This window comes from Triticum aestivum, chromosome 7A, assembly GCF_018294505.1.
Source record: "Triticum aestivum cultivar Chinese Spring chromosome 7A, IWGSC CS RefSeq v2.1, whole genome shotgun sequence".
Classification (NCBI taxonomy): domain Eukaryota; kingdom Viridiplantae; phylum Streptophyta; class Magnoliopsida; order Poales; family Poaceae; genus Triticum; species Triticum aestivum.
Window position 1 is genome coordinate 653,916,166 of NC_057812.1, and position 17,422 is coordinate 653,933,587.

Genomic DNA, 17,422 nt, shown 5'->3' on the forward strand with positions numbered 1-17,422 from the left:
ATCACACCGTGCCTACTTGCACATTGCAATGCAAGGTTTTGCTGTTTTGATAGCTGAGATATGCCAATGAGCAGTTGTTTGGTTCACAGTTACTTGATTTGATTGGTCTGTAAATACATGTCTATAAAATTGCATAGCGTAACAACATAACAAAACAATTTGCAAAAGCCAAAAAAACAGAGAGGAGACCCAAGAACAACGGGCATTCAGCACAACATCATAAACATACACTGCGACAGCAATTTAATTAGACCAAGAACAAAAATACCAAACTCAGAGAATAAATAACATTTTACTTGTCGATTGGATCTGGAGAAAGTAGTTGACACAATAGCAAAACATATGCTCCATTGCCAATAGGGTTATAGCCAGAAAATTAAAGATAATACAGTCTTCTTGTGGGAAGTTCTGGCACAACATTCTAAACATAACGACAATATCATCAGCTTAGAAGAGAGATGTTCCCTTGCCCTTCTTGTCTCCACCGATTTCGAAGTGCTTGCACCTCTGTAATAACGAAGAAATTATGGAGTCAGATAATTAAACATAACAGAATATAGCAAGGAAATGGGATGGCAGATAAGAGGGATGTGCGGACCTTGATAGCACGTTGTGAGTAATGCTTGCAGCTCTGGCACTGCAACTTCAGCACAATCTTCTTTGTTGTCTTGGCCTGAAACAAACAGAAGAATAAGCATCCAGATGCAAAGAAGCAACAGAAGAGGAACATCCAACATTTCCAAAGTAACTTGAGTTGCACATCAAAGATATATGCCCACAGAAATCAGTAACATACCTTCTTGTGGAAAACAGGCTTTGTCTGGCCACCATATCCAGACTGCTTGCGGTCATAACGACGCTTCCCCTGGGCAGAAAGACTGTCCTTACCCTTTTTGTATTGGGTAACCTTGTGGAGGGTGTGCTTCTTGCACTCCTTGTTCTTGCAGTAGGTCTTCTTGGTCTTCGGAACGTTCACCTACAAAATGGCCATACCATACTTAGCCCAACTGGAATAGACAACATAGCTTAACTCACAACACCATGTTTGCTACCTAAGATGTGTAGAAGCAAGGACCTCTCTGATTCAACGGGCATGGTTAAATTTCCCGGTGATCAAGGGGGTCCGAAAATACAGAGGGCAGAATTTGCAATTACACACATAATGAAAAGGAAACTCAAGCCAAAGATGCTATAGTGAACTAGAAAAGCACCTTGCTGGCGAAAAAAAAAACAGAGTACATTATTACATACTACAAAACAGAACATGTTGAGCTAGCTCGCAATGGTGGTGCCAACGATAGTCCATAGAGAGCTAGCTGTAGGAGGAATACATCATGTCAATCGTTGCTGATTGCACGTCCACGTCCTCTGCCTCCAGCAACTAGAACTGCATCATCTTGTTCATTACTGAGAATAGGCCTCTTCTCACACCGTACCAGTTCTTTTTGCAGAATAGGTTTCAGTAACATATATTCCATCTCTTCCCTTCCTAAATATAAGTCTTTTTAGATATTTCAATAGAGACTACATACAGATGTAGATTTACTCATTTTGCTTCGGATTTAGTCCTTATTGAAATATCTAAAAAGGCTTATATTTAGGAACGGAGGGAGTAGAACACAATCTGATTAACTGCAGCTGAATGAGAGCATACTGTGCAACCAAACAGTGAGGCCATGATCTGACCTTGCAAGCATATAACTAGAATAAACGTGTATATTTGGGCGCGATCATGAGTCATGAAAACTCGACTAACAAGGCCGGAGATCAATGTAGAAGGTGACAATTCAAACAAACCAATTCGTCATTCGATCAAGCCAACTTAACACTCTACATCCAAGGCCCTGCGCCGCGCAGTGTTGTAATGAATGGAAGTGTCTCCAGCCACAACATCCCAATCACCTCCCCTTCTCCGACATCTACTAGCATCCACGCGGTACGATTCAAGAGGAATGCGCAACTGCTACCGAAGTCTCATCCGATTAGCAGCATCGCATTACGAAATGCATCCGCGCTCGCAAGTCATGTTCGGAAACCAGAAACAGTCGCTACGACCAACCGCAGGTACAGAGATCAGGGGGAGGAGACTCACCATGGCTGCGGAAGCGGCGGTGGATCCGAGACGGCGAGGAGGAGTGCGCGCCTGGGTGAGAACACGGGAGTGCGCCGCCGCCGCCGAAAACTGAAATGGTGGGAGGGCGAAGGGGTGCGCGGTTATATACGAGGGGTGACGGCTAGCTAGGGTTTCGCCCTCACGCACAAGTCACTGCGGGTGGGTCCCAGTGCTTAGCGGCCACACGGGCCGGTAGTTGGGCCGGATGAAATGGTTCCCCCAGGCCCATGTGACACCGAAGGTCTAAACGGGCTGGAAGGTGGCCATTTCCGTCTCAGCGTCGCATCTTGGGTTCTTGGTGGACTCCGGCCAGTGAGGGGAAGCAGCCGCCGTCGTCTCGATCTCGGGATCTCTCGTCGCCGGCGCGCGTAGGGAGAGGAGCTGAGGAGGGGTGGTTGGTAGGTGAGTCGGCCTCCATTTTGATCTCTTCGGCGATGGTCCCGAGGTTTGATGTGTGGATGTGATTTTTGAGCCGCCATTTCGGTACTTTTCTTGGAGTGACAGGGAAGAGTGGTGGTGGTAGGAGGAGGAGGATGAGCGAGAGCGAGCAGAGGCCGGTGCCGAGGCGGGAGAGCCCGTGGGGCTTGCCGGAGGGGGACAAGCGCCAGCCCAAGGCGCACCGCTGCAACGACCGCATCGAGGATGTCGTCCAGGTCCGGAGGTCCCCTCCCTCTCTGATTAGAAAAATCTTCAGGTGTAACATTCAACTGGCACGTATGTGTAGATGATATTGACGAGATCCATGGTGCAACAGCTGAAATGATGCCCTAGAAACCACTTGGAATTAGGCACTTGATTGTTTAGGCTGGTTTACTTCATCTACTCTACTACTGCGAGGGGCTGGCATTAAGTCGTTTCAGTAGTTAATTCGCTATCATGACTCAGAACACTTTAGATGTGATTCAGCAATGTTAAGCACCCAATGTTGCCCTGCTATGAAGATTGCACATGATTCATTAACACGCAACTAGGATGATTCCTATCCTACCTGTGCTGTGCTCATTGCTTCCAAGCTAGTGATGGCGGTCGCAGTTTCAATCTACAAAACACAATTAGCAATGACCAATGGACTAATCTGAAACTGGTATCTGGAAATATCATCAAAGAAAATGCTTCCAGTTCCAGTGCTGAGTAATTGAGCATTATAAAAGAATGTGTATGACATAATTGCCATAAGTTGGACTAATGTGGAGTTCAGGATCTCATCCCACCACCACCTTAATCTGGAATTTCCTGTAATTACCGGTCACTACCTTCAACTGGTTATGCGTTTTCCAGCAAATGGCCAGCATTAGCTGTGTTTCATCATGTGAATTCCTAGTCTGAAATCAACATGTTTTGGTCTGCTTAATTATTTGTTTGCAGGCTGCCTTTGAAGGGAATCCATTCAAGACAGTTCCAGGCCCATTCAAGGTCTTTTGGCAATGCATGCGCTCGAAACCTGGGTATCCGCTGCTTCTCATGATCTCTGTTTTAATGCTTTTGGTGGAATCATTAGAATCACTGATGACAATCTAAATATGTTTTTAGGTTGCCCACAACAATTTCATAAAATGAATAAGCAGTATATGAGGAAAATGTTAAGTTAGTGATTGCTAAGTATGCTCATGTTAATTTTTTTTCTTTTTCTTTGGTGGTTGCTTGCTTTTTCAGCAACTTAAATGCTTAGTTAGTACATAGGGATGCTCACTAAAAAGTAATCTCTTCGGCATGGTGTTATTTTCTTGTTTATGGGAAAGTCTTATATGAGCCTAACCACTTCCTAAAAATCTAATATGGAGCATCACACGTAACAGGGAGTTGGTCAGGCACGATTCTCCATGTAGTTGCAAATCCCTGAGATTTATGAAGCGCGTACTAGCCTACCTGTGTGCCATATATGATGTTTCACATCTATTAGGAAGGTAGTTTGGTTGGTTGGTTGGGCAGTGTGGATGGTGCAACCTTTCTGGACAATATCTCAGTCTGGCTGGCTGGGTCAGAAACCAAGGGCACTGCTGTGGCTTGGCTGGGAGCAATCAGTTCCACATACCAGGAGTAGAAGCACGCATGCAATCATTTTGATCACCAAAATTGAACAAAAGAAAGTACTTGGTGACATGGCTTTCTCCTAATAAAAAGGCTAAGTGGTTCAGGAAGCTATTGTTCTGAAATGCATATTATGGAAGGACTCCATATCTGTGTGAAATTGTGGACTATAGAATTCTAATGATGAATATTGCCTCAGAGAGCAAGCAAGTATCAACTATAGTTTCTGGTGCACATACATTCAAAATTGTGACAAGTATTCTGACCATGAATATTGTTTTTTTTTCCTCTTTTGTTAGAGAAAGTTGTTAATGTACAAACTGTGATTTGCAGGGAGGAACCAACTGTACCATTTACTTACCTGCAGCTGGATCCTCCGAAGAGGGTAGAGGCCAAGCTAGAGTAAACAACACCTAAATCCTTCTGAAGTGTGTGTGGTTATATTTCGTAGTGAACTTTTTACCTAGGCGTCATGTTGAATGCAAGGCCTTATGTTCGGATATTTATTCATGAATAATAATAGTGCAAAACCGATCCAGAAATAAGAAACGCCTTAACAGGAGGTGAATTGGTTGAAGTTGCCGTTTTGAAATGGGATTTGTAATTTTGTCTGACTTGTTTTGGGCCTTGAGGGTTAAATCCTTATTGAATGGCTTCTATGGTTTGTTCATGGGATTTCGTAATGGTATGCGGCTCATGTGGAATTCTGGGTAAAGATGGTGCCTGATTCGTGTGCCTGTCAGTTCATGCAAAATTGAATTAGACATTCTTAAACTGCTCCCTGGTGACAAAAAGTTGCCAGTTTCCTCTTTGTTTCCCATTTCTTTTTGCCAACCCATTTTGCAAGAGGGCTGCACGTGCTTTTCGGTACCTGCTTGTTCTACAGGTTCTGCCTGGTACTGTGAGCACTACATACACCTTTTGTGATGAATACTAACATCAAAGTTTGAGATTGCGTCCTGGATTCCGGGGCAAGTTTCCTTCGCATGGATTGTTTCGGAGCAGGAGGGAGTGCAGATGGCAACATGTGGAGTTTAGAGAAATACTGCTTGAGCTGGATTTGGGCCGGAACTAACTGGACGCAAAACAAACTGTCGAAGGAAAACGAAAACTAGACGGGATATAGTGTGTGGATCATGGCAAACTGTCTGATTATCTGTAGAGTGCAAACAAGATAATGATGATTGAGCTCCTTCTGTGTGATCACCGTGTTTCAGAATACGTTGCCTAGGGCAGCTTTGCTGACTTCTAGAGAAGCTTATGCATCAGATTTTCCTTGTTGTATTGCCGGCAATGTTCACAAAAAGAATTGCCACAGATGAAATAAACGAGTAGTCTGACTAGAAGTCTAGAAGCCTCTTCCCAGGCTGAAGAAATTACCTAGAAGAGATGTAAACTGCTGATGCAGATAATCATATCTGTGCTGGTAGGTACCTTCAGTGGAGAGAAATGCCAGTGAGCAGCTGTCTACATGCGTGGTTCTCGAGGCTGGGTTACTTATGCACTTCCATACATATGATTGTCCCCATGACTCCCAAGCCGAACTAATGGACAGGGCAGCAAATTAGCAAAAGATAACACTAGTCCCGTCATCCTGGTTGTCAATCAAGCTAGGCTTGTGGTCTCAGATTAGAGGGACCAAGAGGATGGAGGGCTTGCACAAATAAGAAGGGTAAGTAGAGTTGTAGAAGTGGAAGGGTGGGAACTCGCGAGTAGTTTGTATCCGGAGGGGTGGGGTGGATGATGTACTGGTGGTGTGAGGTCTGCCCTCGAAGCAAGGGAGTAAAGGCAACCATGGTAGGAACACGGAGAAAAATGCACGCAACCATGCTCCATTGAAGCAAAAAAAGGTCTAACAATCGATCGAATGGATGGATGTCACAGCAATCAGTTCGATATCATGCATAAATATAATGAGAGAAAAACTTGTATGCTATAGTGTCGTCGAAGTAAGACTATTAAGTGGGCTTCAAGAATGCTCAGCTGAAATTAAATTGGATTTAGGCTTGTCGTTTGTATATGTAATTAACTTCCATTGTGTTTGTGATGCACAGTGCTTCCAATTTTAGGCTTAAATTTGAACTTGGATTTGAAATGTTGCTAATTATGTGTGGCGTGATGATGAAAAGTCTTAATTATCATGTCATGGAAAGTTTAGTTGGTTAGTTGGGTAACATGGATGGTTCACATCATGGAAAGTATAATTATCGTGTTTCGGTTGGTTCGTTGTTGGATAACATGGATGGGGCAAGCTTTTCAGATAATATCTCAGTCTGGCTGGCTGGACCAGAAACAAAGGGCGGTGGTGTGGCTTGCCTGAGAACAACCAGTTCCAACATACCAGGAGTATAAGCACACATGCAATCATTTTGTACACCAAAAATGAACAAAAGAAAGTACTTGGTGACATGGCTTTCTCCTAAAAAATTGCCAAGTGCTTCAAGAAGCCGTTGTACTGAAATGTATTATGGAAGGACTCCATATATGTGTGAAACTGTGGACTATAGAATTCTAAGGATGAATTTACCCTCAGAGAGCTAGCGGGTATCCACTATAGTTTCTGGTGCACCTTCATTTCAAAATTGCGACGAGTGTTCTGACCGTGAATATTGGCTCATTTCTCTTCTGTTAGAAAGTTGTTAAGTGTATAAACTGTGATTTGCAGGGAGGAACCAACTGTACCATTTACTTACCTGCAGCTGGATCCTCTGAGGAGGGTATAGGACAAGCTAGATTAAACAACACCTAAATCCGTCTCAAGCGTGTGTGGTTATATTTCGTAGTGAACTTCTTATCTAGGCGTAATGTTGAACATGAGGCCTTATGTTTGGATTTTTATTCATGAATAATAATAGTGCAAAATTGATCCAGAAATAAGAAACGCCTTCATATATATGAGGTGAATTGGTTGAAGTTGCCGTCTGAATGGGATTTGTAATTTCGTCTAACTTGTTTTGGGCCTTGGGAGTTAAAGCCTTATTGAATGGCTTCTAAAGTTTGTTCATGTTATTCGATAATGGTATTGCAACCCATGTGGAATTCTGGGTAAAGATGGTGCCGCTTTTGCGAGAGGGCTGCACGTGCAGCACTTCAGTACCAGCTTGTTCTACGGGTTCTGCTTGGTCCTATTCATGATGAATGCTATCACCAAAGTTTGGGACTGTGTCAGGTTCTTCAGGGAAAGTCTCCTTCGCATGGATTGTTCAGAGCAGGAACAAGTGGAAAAGAGAGAAATAATATTTGGAGTGGACTGGAACGAACTGGACAGGAAACAGGTTGTCAAACTGTTCTGATTGTCTGCATAGAGTGCAAATCAGATACTGATGATTGAGCTCCTTCTGTGTAATCACTGTGTTTCAGAGTGCTCTGCCTAGGGTAGCTTTGCCGACTTTTTGAGAAGTTTATGCATTGGATTTTCCTTGTTGTATGGCCGTCAACGTACAGGTAGAGAATTGCTGCAAATGAAATAAGCGAGTAGTCTGACTAGAAGCCTCTTCCGAGAGCCATAAACTCTCATAGAAGAGTTGTGAACGAGCTGAGTACAAGTTTGTTCGTCAGGCCAAGGTTACTATTGTATTTCTGCACATCTGCTTTTCCCTATGACTCCTAAGCCGAACTAATGAACAAGGCAACAAACTAGCAAAAGACAACGCTAGTTTCATCATCTTGGTTGTCAAGCAAGCTAGGCTTGATACTCTGAACAATTGAACTATTTGTGTTAGAACTACCCTGTGGTCTGAGATTAGAGTTGACGAAGAGGAGTTGGAGGGCTTGCACAAATAAGAAGGGCAAGTAGAGTTGTAGAAGGTAGGCAAATAAAGAGGGGTAGTTAATTTGTACGTCAAGCATAGGACCCGAGAGTGAGTAAAGATTGATGTGAGTAATAATGAAGTGTACTTGAAGCAAGGGAATAAAGGCAATGGTGATAGGAATATGGGGAAAAATAACGCTCCGTTGAAGCAAAAAAGTCTAAAAATCAATCGGATGGATGGATGTCAGAACAATCGGTTCGATATCATGCATAATAGAGAAAAAAAATTATGCTATAGTGTTGATGACGTAAGACTTTTATGTGCGCTTCAAGAATGCTCGGTCAAAACAAAATTGGATCTAGGCTTGTGGTTTGTATATGTAGTTAACTTCAATTGTGTTTGTGATGCACAATGCTTGCAATTTTAGGCTTAAATCTAAACCTGGATTTGAAATGTTGCTAATTATGTGGGACATGATGATGAAAAGGCTTAATTATCATGTCATGGAAAGTTTAGTTAGTTCAGATTGTATATGTAATTGTGTAGTAGAGAAAGTCGAAGCTCAGAATATGGTATCTAGTCTTGCATATTTTCCTAAAAGCAAAAAAAGAAGCTATCCAAATCTTCTCTATCGTCTACCCATAGTGATATGGGTAGCCAAATTATGGGTATGTTGCTGGCGATGCTCTAAAGGACTTCATACTTCTTTCCAGGAACAACTCATGCCTTCCCTCAAAAAAGAAAAGAAGATTCTGGGAGAGGGAACGGAAAAAAAACACCCCTGCGTCGCCCTCCTTTGGTGACACGGGGGAAGACTCCTCCAGCGCCGCCGCTAGGTCCTCTCCCTCCTCCTTTTCGTCTCGCCGTCGCCGGAGGCGCCGCCGGCGAAGCCCAGGCGGGCTCCAGTGAGGGCGGCGGCGGGGCGGCTTCCTGGGCAACCTCCACCCCTTTCCTCCTCTCCTCGTTGGGGCGCGGCGGCGCGCGCCAGATCCGCAAGGCCCAGTGGCTGGGAGCGGCGGCGGTCCACGGCGGGCGGCGGGCAGGGCTCTGCGATGGCGTGGAGGCCCAGGCGTTGGTGGAGATGAGGCGGTGTCGGCTGGGGCTGGTGGGCCAGATCTGGGCGCCGCAAGCTTGCGGGTTGTTGTCGTGTTCATCCTCGCGGCGGGTGGTGCAGCACCCGCTGCTCGTGGCGGGTGTGGCGGTGGTGGATGGGGATCCCGGCGGTCTTCCGGCGGTGTGATAACCCACAAGTATAGGGGATCGCAACAGCTTTCGAGGGTAGAGTATTCAACCCAAATTTATTGATTTGACACAAGGGGAGCCAAAGAATATTCTCAAGTATTAGCAGCTGAGTTGTCAATTCAACCACACCTAGAAACTTAATATCTGCAGCAAAGTGTTTAGTAGAAAAGTAATATGATAGTGGCGGTAGCAGCAACAAAAGTAAAGACAGCAAAAGTAATGTTTTTGGTATTTTGTAGTAATTGTAACAGTAGCAGCGGAAAAGTAAATAAGTGTAAACCAGTATATGGAAAACTCGTAGGCACTGGATCAGCGATGGATAATTATGCCGGATGCGGTTCATCATGTAACAGTCATAACATAGGGTGACACAAAACTAGCTCCAATTCATCAATGTAATGTAGGCATGTATTCCGTATATAGTCATACGTGCTTATGGAAAAGAACTTGCATGGCATCTTTTGTCCTACCCTCCCGTGGCAGCGGGGTCCTATTGGAAACTAAGGGATATTAAGGCCTCCTTTTAATAGAGAACCGGAACAAAGCATTAGCACATAGTGAATACATGAACTCCTCAAACTATGGTCATCACCGGGAGTGGTCCCGATTATTGTCACTTCGGGGTTGCCGGATCATAACACATAGTAGGTGACTATAGACTTGCAAGATAGGATCAAGAACTCACATATATTCATGAAAATATAATAGGTTCAGATCTGAAATCATGGCACTCGGGCTCTAGTGACAAGCACTAAGCATAGCAAAGTCATAGCAACATCAATCTCAGAACATAATGGATACTAGGGATCAAACCCTAACAAAACTAACTCGATTACATGATAAATCTCATCCAACCCATCACCGTCCAGCAAGCCTACGATGCAATTACTCACGCACGGCAGTGAGCATCATAAAATTGGTGATGGAGGATGGTTGATGATGACGACGGCGACGAATCCCCCTCTCCGGAGCCCCGAACGGACTCCGAATCAGCCCTCCCGAGAGGTTTTAGGGCTTGGCGGCTGCTCCGTATCGTAAAACGCGATGATTTCTTCTCTCTGATTTTTTTCTCTCCGAAAGCAAATATATAGAGTTGGAGTTGGCGTCGGAGGGCATTCAGGGGGCCCACGAGGTAGGGGCGCGCCCTAGGTGGGGGGCGCGTCCCCCACCCTCGTGAGAAGGGTGTGGGCCCCCTGGTCTTCATATTTGGCGAGGATTTTTTTATTATTTTTCTAAGATGTTTCATGGAGTTTTAGGTCATTCCGAGAATATTTGTTTTCTGCACATAAAACAACACCATGGCAATTCTGCTGAAAACAGCGTCAGTCCGGGTTAGTTCCATTCAAATCATACAGATTAGAGTCCAAAATAAGGGCAAAAGTGTTTGGAAAAGTAGATACGACGGAGATGTATCAACTCCCCCAAGCTTAAACCCTTGCTTGTCCTCAAGCAATTCAGTTGACAAACTGAAAGAAAGAAAGAAAAACATTTACAAACTCTGTTTGCTCTTGTTGTTGTAACTATGTCAAGCCAGTATTCAAGTTTTCAGCATAGATCATAACTAACCACACTTGCAATAATTCTCAGGTCTCATCATTACTCATATCAATAGCATAATCAACTAGCAAGTCATAATAATAAATCTCGGATGACAACACTTTATCAAAACAATCATAATATGATATAATAAGATGGTATCTCGCTAGCCCTTTCTAAGACTTTAAAATATAAATGCAGAGCACCTTTAAAGATCAAGGACTGACTAGACATTGTAATTCATGGTAAAAGAGATTCAATCATAGTCATACCCAATATACATTAACAGTGATGAATGCAAATGATGGCTGTGCTCTCCAGCTAGTGCTTTTTAATAAGAGGGTGATGACTCAACATAAAAGTAAATGGATAGGCCCTTCACAGAGGGAAGCAGGGATTTGTAGAGGTGCCAGAGCTCGGTTTTGAAAAAGAGATAAATTGTATTTTGAGCGGTATATTTTCATTGTCAACGTAACAACTAAGAGACGGCGATATCTTCCATGCTAAACACATTATAGGCGGTTTCCAAACAGAATGGTAAAGTTTATACTCCCCCTCCACCAACAAGCATCAATCCATGGCTTGCTCGAAACAACGAGTGCCTCCAACATACATCAGGTCCCAGGGGGAGTTTTGTTTGCAATTAAATTTGATTTAGTTTGCATAAAGCATGGGACTGGGCATCCCGGTGACCAGCCATTTTCTCGTGAGTGAGGAGCGGAGTCCACTCTTCTTGAGAATAACCCGCCTAACACAGAAGATAAGGACCGCCTTGGTTGATACATGAGCTATTCGAGCATACAAAACATAATGATTATTTGAAGGTTTAGAGTTTGGCACATACAAATTTACTTAGAACGGCAGGTAGATACCGCATATAGGAAGGTATAGTGGACTCATCTGGAATAACTTTGGGGTTTAAAGAATTGGATGTACAAGCAGTATTCCCGCTTAGTACAAGTGAAGGCTAGCAAAAGACTGGGAAGCGACCAACTAGAGAGCGACAACAGCCATGTACATGCATTAAAATTAATAAACATTGAATGCAAGCATGAGTAGGATATAATCCACCATGAACATAAATATCATGGAGGCTACGTTGATTTTGTTTCAACTACATGCGTGAACATGTGCCAAGTCAAGTCACTTAAATCATTCAAAGGAGGATACCACCCCATCATATCACATCATAATCATCTCAATGGCATGTTGGCACATAAGGTAAACCATTATAATTCATAGCTAATCAAGTATGGCACAAGCAACTATGATCTCTAATTGTCATTGCAAACATGTTTATTCATAATAAGCTGAATCAAGAACGAGGGACTCATCATATTTACAAAAACAAAAAAGGTCGAGTTCATACCAGCTTTTCTCATCTCAGTCAATCCATCATATATCATCATAATTGCCTTTCACTTGCACGACTGAACGGTGTGAATAATAATAAGAGTGTACGTGCATTGGACTAAGCTGGAATCTGCAAGCATTCAATAAACAGGAGAAGACAAGGCAATATGGGCTCTTGGTTAAATTAACAATGATGCATATAAGAGCCACTTCAACAATTTAATTATGGTCTTCTCCTACTGACCCTCAAAGAAAAGAAAAGAAATAAAACTATTTACACGAGAAAGCTCCCAACAAGCAAAAGAAGAATGGGAAATATTTTTGGGTTTTTTTAATTATTACTAATACAGCAGAAAAATAAATTACCACTATTTTTTTTGGTTTTTCTTAAGGTTTAACAGACACACAAGAAGAAAGCAGGAAAAAGAAAATAAACTAGCATGGATATTACAGTGAAAAAGTATAAGCACCAACATCTAGCAATGAGTGTGTGTGAACATAAATGTAATGTCGGTGAGAAATACGTACTCCCCCAAGCTTAAGATTTTGGCCTAAGTTGGTCTATGGCCACGGCTGGCCTGGCGGCTATCCATAATAATAGTTGTTGGGGTCGTACTGTGATGAGGAGGAATAGTTGGGATCATACTGTGATAAAGAAGAAGACTCTGAGTGCCACTGGCTAACAGTCATCTCTGGATCCCAAGAATAAACAGATTGCCGTGGAGGCTCATCTTGTGGTTCCTGTTCCAGGGCTGGTGCAGGATTCTTGTAAGTTTGGACGACAGCCCAGTTAACGAGGTAGGGTCCTACAAAATTAAACAAAGAAGGAGCAGGCAGGATAATAGTCTCAGGATGATGTTTGTTAAAAACAATTGATATTTAAGCTCTTCTGCCCTATTCTTAACAATAAAATCATGTGCCACCATACTTTTATGATCTAGATAAACACGGGGCAACACATTTTCTTCCTTTTTAGCATGCCTAATAGGTATGTTAAAATGTGCAGCTAGGCGTGTAGTATAGGTGCTTCCAAAGATGGGACCCTTAGTACGGTTTATACTTAACCGTCTAGCAATAATACCGCCCATACTAAAAGTGTTATCACTATATAAACCGTGATGCAGAATAATTATATCAGGGATACTAAGGTTTCCACAGTTTCCGCGTCCAATTAAACAACGACTAGCAAATAATGCAAAGTAACGTAAAACAGGAAAATGTATGCTAGTGATTCGTGCATCGGAAACCTTCCTAGTTTCTCCTACAGTGATAGTATCAATAAACCCAGCCACATCATCATAATGTGGTTCTTCTGTCTTACCCTCAAAAGGGACTAAACAAATCCGACAGAAATCATAAAGTGACATCTTCTTATACTCATCATATAAATGAAACTCCATCGTAGGTGGTGACTCTTTAGGGTAAAAGTAGAAGTTTTGCACAAAAGTATTTGTGAGTAAGAGATAATGTGGATGTTGGTCGCGGACGAAGTCGGTGAGGCCAGCATTCTTAATCAATGAATAGAAATCCTCATAAATCCCGGCCTCTCTCAAGAAATTATCAGAAGGCCATTCACACGCCCGAATCTCCGCGGTGCGCGGTAAATTATACTTAGGCTTCGGTGCCTTTTACTTCGAGCTTTGACTCGATGAGCCCCTCAAGAATCTCCTCATTATTTTTTTGAAATAATCTGAAAAAATTTAGTAACTTCAAAATAAAAGTAAACCAAACTCAATAAAACTAATAGCAACTACTCCTACAAGTGCCTAGAGCCTATATCAAGCATTAGAACTACTTGGATCCATATAAATTTGACATGCAAGCTCAAGAACATGGTCAATTATGCAACACAAATTTGCAAAGAATAAAGCACTATAACAAAAACTAATTGGACCAATGGAGGAGTCACATACCAAGGAACAATCTCCCCAAGCAGTTTTGCGAGAGGTGCTTTGAGCAAGGAGATCGAAAATCACAGCAAAAGTGGCTGGAACTCGTGCTTGAGTTGGTTTTTCGGGTTTGTGTGAGATAGAGAAAGAAGATGGGTGCTGGGATAAGTGGAGGAGGGCCACCGTGGGCCCACGAGGCAGGGGGCGCGCCCTAGAGGGGGGGGGGCGCCCACTACTCTCGTGGCCAGGTGGCAGCTCCTTCCATGATAATTTTTGCACAGTAAAATCCTCAAATATTCTCGAAAAAATCATATTAAATTGGCATGCCATTCTGTGGACTTTTATTTTCGGGATATTTTTATATTGCACGGATAAGTCAGGCAACAGACAGAAAAATACTATATTTACTTTATTTAATATAAATAACAGAAAGTAAAAGTGGGGTACAGAAGGTTGTGCTTCTAGTTTCATCCATCTCATGCTCATCAAAAAGAATCCACTAACAAGGTTGATCAAGTCTTGTTAACAAACTCGTTCCGATAATCATGAAACCGGAGAAATTTCGAATAACACTAAGTTACCTCAACGGGGATATGCACATCCCCTATAATAAGTATATCATATTTCTTTTTGACAGTAGGAACAGGAAATTCAAAACCTCCAATTATAATCGATGGAATTTTTCCAATGGAGTTGATACTATGAACTTGAGGTTATTGCCTTGGAAAGTGTACCGTATGCTCATTACCATTAACATGAAAAGTGACATTGCCTTTGTTGCAATCAATAACAACCCCTGCAGTATTAAGAAAAGGTCTTCCAAGAATAATATACATACTATCATCCTTGGGAATATCAAGTAGTATAATAAAGTCCGTTAAAATAGTAACGTTTGCAACCACAACAGGCACATCCTCACAAATACCGACAGGTATAGCAGTTGATTTATCAGCCATTTGCAAAGATATTTCAGTAGGTGTCAACTTATTCAAGTCAAGTCTACGATATAAAGAGAGAGGCATAACACTAACGCCGGCTCCAAGATCACATAAAGCAGTTTTAATATAATTTCTTTTAATGGAGCAAGGTATAGTAGGTACTCTGGGATCTCCAAGTTTCTTTGGTATTCCACCCTTAAAAGTATAATTAGCAATCATGGTGGAAATCTCAGCTTTCGGTATATTTCTTTTATTAGTAATGATATCCTTCATATATTTAGCATAAGGATTTGTTTTGAGCACATCAGTTAATCGCATACGCAAAAAGATAGGCCTAATCATTTCAGAAAAGCGCTCAAAATCCTCATCATCCTTTTTCTTGGATGGTTTCGGAGGAAAAGGCATGGGTTTCTGAACCCAAGGTTCCCTTTCTTTACCATGTTTCCTAGCAACAAAGTCTTTTTTATCATAACGTTGATTCTTTGATTGTGGGTTATCAAGATCAACAGCAGGTTCAATTTCTACATCATTATCATTACTAGGTTGAGCATCATCATGAACATTATCATTAATATTTTCATTAGGGTCATGTTCATTACCAGATTGTGTTTCAGCATCAGATATAGATATATCATTTGGATTATCAGGTGGTTCAGCAATAGGTTCACTAGAAGTTTGCACAGTTCTATCATTTTTCTTCTTCTTCTTTTTAGAAGAACTAGGAACATCAATATTATTTCTTTGAGAATCTTGCTCGATTCTCTTAGGGTGGCCTTCAGGATACAAAGGTTCCTGAGTCATTCTATCAGTTCTAGTAGCCACTCTAACATCATAATCATTTTTCTTACTATTCATTTCATCAAGCACTTCTTTTTGAGCCTTAAGTACTTGTTCTACGTGAGTGGTAACCATAGAAGCATGTTTGCTAACAAGTTTAAGTTCACCTTTAATATTAGCCATATAATCACCCAAGCGTCTAATCATATAAAAATTTTCTTTTAATTGTCTACCAAAATAAGCATTGAAGTCGTCTTTCTTAAATATAAAGTTATCAAACTCATCCAAGCACTGATTAGCAATTTTAGTAGGAGGAACTTCAGCTTTATCATATCTATAGAGAGAATTTACCTTTACTACCTATGTCGTGATATCGGGATCAGGAGGTTCTTCAGTAAATAAAGAATTGAGATCATATGTTTCTTCACCAGGCGGTATATTAAGACCATGTATTTCTTTAATAGGAGGTAAATTCTTAACATCTTCAACTTTAATACCTTTTTCTTTCATAGATTTCTTTGCCTCTTGCATATCTTCGGGACTGAGGAATAGAACACCTCTCTTCTTCGGAGTTGGTTTAAGAATAGGCTTAGTAATTGGAGCAGGAGCTGGCTCAGGAGGTGCCCAATTATTTTCATTTGTCAACATATTATTCAATAGAATTTCAGCTTCATCCGGTGTTCTTTCCCTGAAAAGAGAACCAGCACAACTATCTAGGTAATCTCTGGAAGCATCGGTTAGTCCATTATTAAAGATATCAAGTATTTCTGGTTTCTTAAGAGGATGGTCAGGCAAAGCATTAAGTAACTTGAGAAGCCTCCACCAAACTTGTGGGAGACTCTCTTCTTTAATTTGCACGAAGTTGTATATTTCTCTCAAAGAAGCTTGTTTCTTATGAGCAGGGAAATATTTAGCAGAGAAGTAATAAATCATATCCTGGGGACTACGCACACAACCAGGATCAAGAGAATTAAACCATATCTTAGCATCACCCTTTAATGAGAACGGAAATATTTTGAGTATATAAAAGTAACGCGATCTCTCATCATTAGTAAACAGGGCGGCTATATCATTTAACTTAGTAAGATGTGCCACAATAGTTTCAGATTCATAGCCATAAAACGGATCAGATTCAACCAGAGTAATTATATCAGGATCAACAGAGAATTCATAATCCTTATCAGGAACACATATAGGTGAAGTAGCAAAAGCAGGGTCAGGTTTCATTTGATCTCTAAGTGATTCTTTGTTCCATTTAATTAATAACCTCGTAAGCTCATATCTATCTCTGCAAGCTAAAATAGCGGCAGAAGATTCCATATCAAAAAGATAGCCCTCAGGGATAACAGGCATATTTTCATCATCACTATCATCATCGTATTCAGATTCAATAATTTCTTTTTCTCTAGCCCTAGCAATTTGTTCATCAAGAAATTCACCAAGGGGCACAATAGTATCAGGCATAGAAGCAGTTTCATCATAAGTATCATGCATAGAAGAAGTGGCATCATCAATAACATGCGACATATCAGAACGAATAGCAGAAGCAGGTGTAGGTGTCACAAACTTACTCATAATAGAAGGTGAATCAAGTGCAGAGTTAGATGGAAGTTCCTTACCTCCCCTCGTAGTTGAGGGATAGATCTTGGTTTTTGGATCTCTCAAGTTCTTCATAGTGTCCAGCAGATATAAATCCCAAGTGACTCAAAGAATAGAGCTATCCTCCCCGGCAACAGCGCTAGAAATTAGTCTTGAAAACCCACAAGTATAGGGGATCACAACAGCTTTCGAGGG

At 41.7% G+C, this 17,422-nt stretch overlaps 2 protein-coding genes across 3 annotated transcripts; one reads left to right on the forward strand and one right to left on the reverse strand.

Moving 5' to 3' along the window:
* Nucleotides 1-273: 273 nt before the first annotated feature.
* On the reverse strand, nucleotides 274-2,306 carry LOC123149016 (60S ribosomal protein L36a). Its single transcript, XM_044568545.1, has 4 exons — nucleotides 2,093-2,306; nucleotides 797-976; nucleotides 599-673; nucleotides 274-507 (listed from the first exon to the last, which is right to left on the reverse strand). The coding sequence occupies exons 1-4, from the start codon at nucleotides 2,093-2,095 to the stop codon at nucleotides 448-450; spliced, it is 318 nt and encodes a 105-aa protein (XP_044424480.1). The 5' UTR covers nucleotides 2,096-2,306; the 3' UTR covers nucleotides 274-447.
* A 64-nt stretch (nucleotides 2,307-2,370) lies between these two features.
* On the forward strand, nucleotides 2,371-4,811 carry LOC123149017 (uncharacterized). Of its 2 annotated transcripts, none has more exons than XM_044568546.1 (4): nucleotides 2,371-2,515; nucleotides 2,618-2,766; nucleotides 3,479-3,558; nucleotides 4,475-4,811. In XM_044568546.1, exons 2-4 carry the CDS (start codon nucleotides 2,647-2,649, stop codon nucleotides 4,545-4,547), a joined length of 273 nt encoding a protein of 90 aa, XP_044424481.1. In that variant the 5' UTR covers nucleotides 2,371-2,515; nucleotides 2,618-2,646; the 3' UTR covers nucleotides 4,548-4,811. The 2 variants fall into 2 exon arrangements, with proteins under 2 accessions (XP_044424481.1, XP_044424482.1); XM_044568547.1 differs by having other exon boundaries at nucleotides 2,373-2,511.
* The last annotated feature ends 12,611 nt before the right edge of the window (nucleotides 4,812-17,422 follow it).